This window comes from Telmatherina bonti (genome assembly GCF_933228915.1).
Source record: "Telmatherina bonti genome assembly, chromosome: 5".
Taxonomy (NCBI): domain Eukaryota; kingdom Metazoa; phylum Chordata; class Actinopteri; order Atheriniformes; family Telmatherinidae; genus Telmatherina; species Telmatherina bonti.
Genome location: NC_136623.1, coordinates 35,067,618 through 35,078,035, shown reverse-complemented (window position 1 = coordinate 35,078,035; position 10,418 = coordinate 35,067,618). Strand labels below are relative to the sequence as shown.

Here is a 10,418-nt window from a genome sequence, read left to right as displayed (position 1 = left end):
CAGCAGAGGAAAGCCGTAGTGATTGATGTATCCATCCCCAGTGATCAGTGATGGAAATATCAGGAAAAAGGAGCATGAGACACTGGAGAAGTACCAAGGCCTCAAGGAAGACCTGGAAATGGCCTGGAGGGTGAAAGCAACGGTTGTACCTATAGTGATTGGAGCACTGGGGGCCGTGTCCCCCACACTGGAGAAGTGGCTCCGACAGATACCTGGTGAAACATCAGACATTTCCATTCAGAAAAGCGCAGTCTGAGGAACAGCTAAGATACTGCGTAGGACCCTCAAGCTCCCAGGACTCTGGTAGAGAACCCGAGCTTGAGAGGTGAAGGGTGGGTGAGGGAGGAGTTTATATATATATATATATATATATATATATATATATATATATATATATATATATATATATATATATATATATATATATATATATATATATATATATATATATATAAAAAATATAATATAATAGTATGAGGTTTTAATCAGCTCTGACTTTGTATCCATAGGATGTGACATCATGGCACATATGTTCAATTTACTAAGGATGCTGCAGTTTGGGAAACATACATATACATATACATTTATGTATGTTTCCCAAACTGCAGCATCCTTAGTAAATTGAACATATGTGCCATGATGTCACATCCTATGGATACAAAGTCAGAGCTGATTAAAACCTCATATTATAGCAGAATGTTTTAATATGGGAATGAAGGTTGCTCAAACACATTCACTCTGTTCTTAAAGCAGCGTTAAGGCATCAGTGTGTAGGATTATGTTGTATCTCGAGGTGAAGTTGCAGTAAATACATCACGAGATACAGGTGCAATAAAAATCAGTCATCTAGTCGGTAGTTATCTACAGCCTCTCTGAGCATCTCATTCATCAACTCCCTAACACACAAACTCAGTCTTTAAATTGAAATCTTCTTTGTTTGCTGTGGGGATCTTCCTTCGTTCTCATTTCATTTGCAGGGCCATTGCATGTCTGCTGAGCTGTTTGAAGTTAATTCTCAGGAACTTTTCTCCATGAAACATTTGCAAATGTTGCACCAGTTCACAATGTCCCAATCAACTGTTTTGTTATTAAATAATTTACATGAAAAGTTGCACAGATAAAGAAAGTAATGTGACACAAGAAGGCATCCATCGACTTGTTGGTGGGTGAGAGGACAGGTAAGTGGCAGGCCAGGGACACATGGTGGTTTTCTTTGCTTTAACTTAACACAACCTAAACTTCCATCTGAAGCAGAAAGGAACATCCAAGTTATTTTATTTCTTCACAAACGCGTTCTCTGTCTCTGTGTGCTCACATCCTGTCATCCACTCATCACTTTACAATTCACACAGAAGAGCAGACTGTGTGACTTGAGATGCAAAAGATTCTAAAATCATTGTTGCTACGAACCCGGCAGAGGAAAATAGTTAGCTTTGCAGACAAATAAGCTAATATCTGACAATTGTTCATATCATTGCATTGAAAGTACAGAAGCAAATGTGAACAACTGTACATCAGAGTAGAACAATTAATCCTTGACACAACAAACTGAAATGCTTCTGCTTAGCAAGAATCATTTCTATAACATGTATTTCTAGTTTTTCTTGGTTACAAAGTTTGGACTGGCGAGCTGTCCAGGGTGTGCCCTGCCTTTCGCCCTAAGACTGCTGGGATAGGCTCCAGCTTCCCCGCAGCCCTGAACTGGATTAAGCTGTTAGGGAAATGAATGAAAAATGAATGAAAAAAATGAATGAACAAAGTTTGGAAGAGCTGAATGCTGAGATCTGATCAAAGGAAGATGACAGTTATTTATTTTCTGTTCATTATTTCACAATCTAACACTTATTCAGCATAAATTATTTTTTTCTTTTTTTTCAGACTTATCCCTTAAGACTTTTAATGTTTTTCGCCATCTGATTTTTGCTGGGTATCATCGGAACATAGATCCCTTTGGAGATGATTTGATCCGTATCTCTGGACATAAGAGAATTTCCAAGTCACTACAATGATTTAGCCAGAGACACGGAGACTCTGAGCGTTAGCTCTGCATAGCTGACTAGACCATTAATTTAGCTTCTTAGTACTCCCTCTGCTATCTGAAAAGAGCGCGACACCAAGAGACACAAGGTTAATGACAACAATACAGGCATAAACATAAGATAAAAAAAACAGTAAAGCTGGGTGAGGAGGGTCTCGGTGCACCCTGGAGGTCTCCAACCAACACAGACTGATATCAGCTTAATTAAAGGGATGACTAACAATAAACTTACTTCAGTTATAAGTAAACAATAAGCCCAGACTTTCACAAAGAAAAAAGAATCTAAACATTGTAAGGCTTTATGGTTTTATGTATTTCTAAATTTTACCTGGCTAAACATCGCTTTTATTTTGGGTATTTTTAGAGAAGAAAGAAGAAGGAGATCAACATGTGAAGCATTTTGTTTGCAAATGAAAAGTGTTAAAAAGGTGCAACACTGTAAGAAAGGAATGGAAACACTGAACATTTCATCGTCCACACAGAGGTCTGGATGGTTGATGGATGAGCATCATGTCTCAGCATGACTGCCACATCAGGTAGGTGGTGGGGGAGGGACGTTTTGGACTGGAATAATGGGGAGTGAGACGGTAGACACCTTTAGGACGACTGAGGGTGACAAAATGGCCTCTGCTAAATCATCTAAGGGCACATTCACGTCATCCTTTTTTATTTAAATCCAAGTCTGGTTGCTCGGAAAGTCCACTTCATTTGGGGAAATGTGAACGTGCCAAACAAATTCTGATTCAGAAGCGGACTCGGTCCGTTGAAAACAGCAGGTCTCGGTCTGTTTCAAGCAGGCTAAATACAGGAATCTGACTACAAAACAAGTTACTTTTTGCATTTGGCATAGCATTGCATCATGGGTAAATACATAGCGATGGCGTTAAGAGTCCTCTGCCTCATCTGGTGTTCATACTGCGTCCATTGTTGCAGAGTATTTCTGAAGGATACTTGCATAAGACACAATAAAAACCCAAAACAGCCATAGTTTCTTCTCCTTGTTTAACTTGCACAGTTTTCTTCTTCACGTGGGTCTTGTTCTCTCGTTTGCTAAATACGAGTGCAGCGCCACCTTTGGTGGGAATGGAGATATATTATTCTAATGGTTTGACTCGAAGTGTGATGAGAACGTGATCTCTGTCCCCATGGAGACACCACACTCCAGCTGAGTCCCCAATCGGACCGAGTAGCGGACTATCCTGATGTGAATGCACCATAAGTGTCTGACTGAGCACTTCTTGCCGTGGTATGAACACGGTTTTGAACAATTGAAATATTAACCATCCTTTGGTCGGATTATTTAGGAGGAATTAAGAAGAGCAGCATGATAACTGGCACAAAGCGTGAAGTAAAACATAATTCAACTTTATTTGTACAGCGCCACTTCGCAACAATGTCGTCACAGGGCTTTTTACATACACAAATCAACATACACATCATTTCGAGCCAATTCATACATATTCTATAATAGAAACCAACTGATTACATCGTGTCATGACTCGATGTACCAATCCCCCATCCTGAGCTGCACGAGGCGACAGTGGGAAGGAAAAAACTCCCCTTTAACAGGAAGAAAACCTCCGGCAGAACCCGGCTCAGGGAGGGCAGCCATCTGCCTCGACTGGTTGGGGTGGAGAGGACAGGAAAGACAGATCAACATGTACAACTGCACTTATTCAGGAAGACCTGCGGATGTTTTGAGCTCTTAATATTCTGCGTTAGGAAGACTCAGTGTCAACATGAACAAACAGGAATCTTATTTAAGTTGGACTCAGATAAACCCAGCTTGGTTTCTTTAATCTATATAACATATTAAAACCTTTATAATCAGTTCAGCAGTTGAATACAAGTATGTTCAGTTGTATTAAGGTCTAACTTTCACCTGTACTGGTTCTCTGCCAGCATGTGGACGTTAGCTGGTTTTAGCTGATTTGTGTCTGTACATTAAGCCAGATATGGTTACTTATAAACTACTACTAACATGTTACAACAGAGAAGAACCTGAAATAATCTGCAGATCAGGTTCTGATCCTCACCAGGTTAAAAGAACAAGTAGGGCAGCAGCTGTACAACAGAGCTGCACCTGTTGTCATTCATATACATACACAAATAGACCAACACACACACACACTCATCTGCACCTACATGTTGCTGGATCTGGCCACAGTTTTGAGTACAAACAGGACAGAGCTGAAGAGAAGAAGCATCCTGGCAGAGCAGGAGTGTTTGACATGAGCAAGGTGGGAGACGGGGAGGTGAAAGCAGCAGCTGGCAGAACTCTCAGTGGCTCTAAGCAGACAGCAGCAAATAAAGCTTCCAGACCCAACTGAACTTCTGGTGACCTAAATGAGTGTGGCCCAGAATAAAACTTCCACTTTTAGGACAGTTATTATAGATCATAGCTGCTGAACATGATCACCGCAGGTGGACTCGTGCATGATCGGCCTGCCTGTGGAGAGAATTATCCAGGTGGAGATTTCATCTGGAGCACAATTTCCGTCTTGTTAGAGCTCTTTTCTTTACAGCAAGCGAGTAAAAACCCAGTCAGGTTTTTATTTAACCTCACTGGAACAGTATCGTTGGTGGCTCTTGTGGTGCATCTGTGTGTGTGCTTTTAAGGAGGTGTGTATGGATGCGTGTGTGGATGGTTACTCAGGTTGCGCAGTGTAAACACTGAATGCACCTGTGTAAATGACACACAGAGAGCTGTTGTGTTTAGCTTTGAGGCCATCGGGGAATAAGGCATGTTGTGCAAACTGTGTCACCTGGAGAGAAGGAGAAAAAGCCACGTCTGAGACGGGCCACGCAGACGGATCCGCGCTCACACGGCATCTGCAGCCTGATAGGACACGCGGGATCAGGACTAACAGTTTGTCACCGCCCATCACAACCCAGAGAGCCAGAATAGCAGAAAGTCAATCCACCTGTTTGGTATTATTTACATATAGCTTCCTTTTCTCCTGGAACTGTTGGTTAAACTGTGTCAGCTGGTGATGGAGGATGAAGAGACGCTGCTTTCCCACCAAACCCACAACCACACAACTAGCAGAAACTCACATCTAAAGCCATAAAAATCTTTTTTACTACAGTTTTAAATTATAAACACACAACCTGGTGGGATTTAAGTAAATAATTAAATGTAAAATGGGGTAAAAATGTGAAATGAAGCAACTCAGTGGTGTGCTGTGTTATTATGTGTAGGTAGGTGTCAGCATGGACCGGAGCTTCTGTCCAACAGCAGACGAGAAGAAACTGTTTCTGCAGCTCGAGGTTTTGGTGCTGATAGACCACGGAGCCCTGCCACAAGGCAGAGGGATAAAAAGCCAGTGATTGGGGTTGGAAGGATCTGACGTGACCTTTCCTCCCTGCCTCAGAGTCCTGGAGGAGTCCTGGTCCAAGAGAGATGGCAGATTCCAGCCATCTCTCTCTCCGACTGGATGATCGGCTGCAGTGCGTCGTTGTTTCTGACAAATGGAGGCGATGAAGATTGTTGAAGGTTGATGTTCTCCAACACTGACCTGGGCAGCTTGACTCCACAACTCCACATGGACTCCCAGGGAAGCCTGTAGCACAGATGTGGCCATCATGCAGTTTCCACTTTGTGCATGGTTGCTGCGCTTTTGGCCCACCACAAAAGTATTTTGTAGAAACAAAACTGTTCATGCACGACGCACGCTGACACTTTGTTCCGCCTCTAAAAATGTGTACGCAGATATTGGTTCAGAAGCGTAAACTGGGGTTTTTTTTGGATTGTCTTGTAGTTTGATTGCCATCTCCACACTGTCACCACAACAAAGAACAGTTGACCTTTCAGGTTATCACCTATCCAGCAGGCTAACGAGTCTCCAGCTACAGAGCATCAGTCCCCAGCGAGCACCTTCACTTTATTCCTACAGGGAAGCTGAGTTGGCACCGCTGCGTAGGAAAGCAGAGACACATCGGTAAAGAAGTAATGCATACTCGGTTTCCTTTTGTTCTGAGCAACTGTTTGCATGTTGTATCAAATAACGCTGAATTGTTCTGTTGACATCGACACAGGCCAAAGCAATCAAAAAAGAACAAGGTTGCTGAGCTAAAATGACTCAAAGTGCAGCTTCTTAACATGTAAATGCCACACAGAGAACACAGCAAACATTTCACCTCAACCTTGGTCAACATGTCTGAAGACATGACCAGAAAGAGGCTGCAGGGACGCCTGGACACCCAGACAGCACCGTAGAATTCATCTGAACCCTTGTTAGAAGTGTGGATCTGCGAGCTTGCTCCCATAATCACAACTCAGTTGAAGTCACACTAAAATCTCTGCCAGCTGCTCCTAAAAGCTCTCTTAGCTTCCTTCAAGTTTTTTAGTTTCCATCTGGGGTTTTGTTGTTAGGTCTGAGCATTGTTGTATATAAGAATAAAATATGATAAAAACACTGATTATTACGCTGTTTTTCTGCACATGGTCTTTGCAGTTTTGTCTAAAATGAGCAGCAGAAAGAAATAATGTCAGTTGTAGAATTGTGTGTACAAGTTTCTTGTAGGAGGTCACTGGTTCGATCCTTGGCTGGGGAGGGGTTTGGGTAGTTGCCTCTGTGTGGAGTTTGCATGTTCTCCCCGTGTATGTGTGGGTTCCTCCAGGTCCTCCGGCTTCCTCCCACCATCCAAAGACATGCATGTTGGGTTAACTGGTTACTCTAAATTGCTCCTAGGAGTGAGCGTGAGTGGTTGTTTGTGTCTGTGTGGCCCTGTGATGGACTGGCGAGCTGTCCAGGGTGTATCCTGCCTTTCACCAACTGTTGGGATAGACTCCAGCTTCCCCACGACCCTGATTTAGATTAAGCGGTTAGGAAAATGAATGAATGAATGAAAGTTTCTTGTACCATGAGCAGCTCTGCCTAAATGAATAAAATGTCAGATTGTGGATGAATTGTTTCACAGCGTGGCCTGAAAACCGCAGAGGAAAGCTTTTCCTCCTTTCTGATGCTAAAATTCAGAAAACACTCAAAACAAATCTGATGCATTTTGGGATCCAGATTCATAAACAGTGAAATGAAAGAACTGGAAACAAAACGATTCTCAAACAAAGCAGTTTTTTGCAACTTTATGCCTTTTGTCCTGGATCCATGTCCTCATAGTGATTATAGTTTCTCTCACGGGTCACCAAACTTTTTTATTTGCATCTTCAATCCACAAATCATCATCATCTGTAACCAACTATGATTTTATTAAATAATACGGTCATTTGCTCCAGTTCAGTAAAAGTCAGTGTCCTGATTTTACTTGTTATCATTTTCAATCAATATCTATAAAATGATAAAACAGGAGACTAGTATAAACACATCATCACTTCACTAAGCCGGACAGTGTTTTTTTTTTTTTTTTTAGACCTCCTCCATCAAACGATTATTACAGACAGACTTCACGCACCATGTCACTGTTTGAAAAGCTGTCATCAAAACTTCATATTACTATTTAGCTGAAGTTGTCCCTGAACTAAACATTGTTGCAGACATGACTGAACAGGACACTCTCTTCCCTTGGCAACAGAAAACAGAGGCGGAGAAAGAAAAGAAGAGAGAAAATAGGCTATACATTTACAGCCATTAAAGCTTTCCATATTCATGACAAAGAGGAATGCTGCGGTTCCCATAAAGTCTGGGGCGTTAAATTTCCAGAGGTGTGGAGCTGGGTGTCATCCCTGTTACACTGCGGCCCCAGGGCCCCCACTTAGGTCCTGCATGGAAAACAGGACAGGGGCTGAATGTAAGCCCAAGTCAGCGTTGTCCTGGCAACCAGCTAACACAGAGAAAGAAAGAAAGAAAGAAAGAAAGAAAGAAAGAAAGAAAGTTGGGTTTGAATGGATGAGGGTTGGATGTGTGGCGCCAGGCAGTCTGCCCGGCCTGACGGCTCAGTAAGCGGCTGGGGGGGGGGGGGGGGCTGAAGCGGCCTGGAGAGCGGAGGAATGTAGCGGGCACAATAACACACAGCTGGGGGAAGGAATGGCGAGGAGGCCCGCCAGACTGGACCGCCTTGAAGATGCAACTGGACAGAAAACATCAATCTTTCTTTAGCTCCAACATGTAAAACAAAACTTTATTTTGAAAACATGTCTTATGTCGCATTAAGATATTTTTGTTCTAGAAGTTAAGTTGAATATTAAGCTTAAATAATTACATAAATTGAACAATCCTTTTCTAACTATCTCTGGCACATGTTTTAAGATCACTAGTTATATGAACAATTCGGTATAAATATTTTTAAGGTTCACATTTGAATTTTAATTTACTAAATACTTTAGTATAATCTAAATTGTTATTTCATTTCCTAAAGTCAGCAAAAGCAGGTGGCTCGACTCAGGAGGCTCTGGGATGATATTGGGGGTGATTCATGTTGAAGCGATCGATAGGAGCGAGTCGATGCGTAATTACGCATCAGGAACTTGGCTTGAGGTTCAGCACATGCAGTCTGAAGCTTGTCCAGAGCCACCGTGTCACCTGTGACTGGATCAGTCATAAAACCTCTCACATATCCTGGTCGATGCTGAGCCATGATGCTGGGACTTGGGACTGGTGTAATGCGCATTTGCCTGCTCCTTTCACTCGCTTTCTCTCCTCCTCTGTATGTATGTTTCTCTCTACCACACACACTCACTCTCAACCACTCTCTCGTTCTTACACACACACACACACACACACACACACACACACACACACACACACACACACACACAGCCCTTTCCTCAGCCTATAGGCAGCCCACCGCAGCGCGCACAGACAGAGACACGCCTTTTTCTCGGCTCCGTTGTCGGGTCGGTGGGCAGCGGGCTGCCGGTGATTGACCAGCTTCTCTCCCTGATCTGTCATCCGGCTGGCTTGGCGCCTCCCCTCTCCTCTATAAATGTACGAAATCTATTCGTTGCTCCCACACTGAGCCTGCTGAAGTGAGAGGAACTGTGACGAGCCACGGGATGTGTTGACAGACCAGAATTCCGTATTTATTCCTTCGCGTTGAGTTGTTTCCAGCGCCGCTTTGTCTCAGAATATACCTCCTGCTACCAGTAGTAGTGCTTATTTATTTATCTTTTCTGTTCTGTTGGCTCTGACTGAGCTGTTGGTTATCTAAGATGAAAGCTGTGACTCCAGTCAGCCCCCAGGACTCCTCCTCCAGCAGCAGCCAGCTCTCCCTGCACTGTCTGTCCAAACAGAGCCTCAACATCGCCCGGTGCAGGATGGAAGAGGAGGACCTGTTCTGCCTGCAGTACGACATGAACGACTGCTACAGCCGCCTGAAGCGCCTCGTGCCTACCATTCCGCAGGATAAGAAAGTCAGCAAAGTGGAGATCCTCCAGCATGTCATAGACTACATCCTGGACCTGCAGCTGGCCCTGGAGACGCACCCTTCTCTTCATAAACAGCCACAGCGGACCGGGACCTGCCCTGCTCCCTCCTCCAGCGCCACCAGGACGCCGCTCACGGTGCTCAACATTGACCACCACCAGGTAAGAGCTCCGATCTTCCCCCGTTAGGACGCCCGGTTTTCCTCCCAGGACCACATTTCTGCCCCCCCACTCAGACAAAGCACGTCGTGCTTGTTATGTGTCATTGTCCTCGCAATGCTACAGAAGACAGAAAATCCCAATAAAACAGAAAACACCTTCCATCTTTTATCCCAGAGCCTAAAATTCCTGCGCAAAACGCGCATTTCATGCGGGTTTCTTTGCACTCTTATTGCGGGCTTTATGATTTGCATGATAATGTCAGTGTGTCAGAGGCCCACGTTATCCCGGGATTGGTGAAGTACCTCAGCCTGCAGTCCACTCCACTGCGCACAACAAGGGCAATTTGTTATTCAATAGGCTATAAGAGAATTTATTACAGGAGATAAGGCTGGATCGCGCGCTGCTCGCCTGATTATCATCTGATTTACAGGATTTAGGCCTTGTATTTATTTCTAAATGAGAACTAGAATATTTCACAAGCTTTTTCTTTTCTGTTGTTCATGTTTCAGAGGACGTCACTAGTAAAGAAACCAGAGGACTCGGTTTTATGTCGCTGAGAGCCATCACTGCATTGGTAAGTTGACTTTAAATGACATTCATTTCACTAAATGTATTTTCTTTTAAATGTGACATGTGGCCAGACGAAATCACCATAAGTGGTGGTCACAGAAGGATCGCCCATTAACTTGATTACTTCAGCTGCATGTGGTGTAAACTGACAATCCATGGAGAGCTCCAGTAAGGCCAGTAAATGTCAGGTAAAATAATAATGGAGGATCATGAAATTGGCACCGACCTCAGAGGCAGCTGTGCTTTTGCGCAATAACTGTCAGTGGTGTAGCAATCTGAGAGGAGAGGGTTAAAACCTCAGCTTGCCCTCTCTTTCATTCTCATACA

The 10,418-nt window shown here is 43.6% G+C and overlaps 1 protein-coding gene across 1 annotated transcript; it reads left to right on the top strand.

Annotated features, from left to right (window-relative positions):
- Window positions 1-9,146: 9,146 nt before the first annotated feature.
- On the top strand, window positions 9,147-10,078 carry id4 (inhibitor of DNA binding 4; the record flags this gene model as incomplete). Its single annotated transcript, XM_079240762.1, has 2 exons — window positions 9,147-9,521; window positions 10,031-10,078. The coding sequence occupies 2 exons, from the start codon at window positions 9,147-9,149 to the stop codon at window positions 10,076-10,078; spliced, it is 423 nt and encodes a 140-aa protein (XP_079096888.1).
- Window positions 10,079-10,418: the final 340 nt, after the last annotated feature.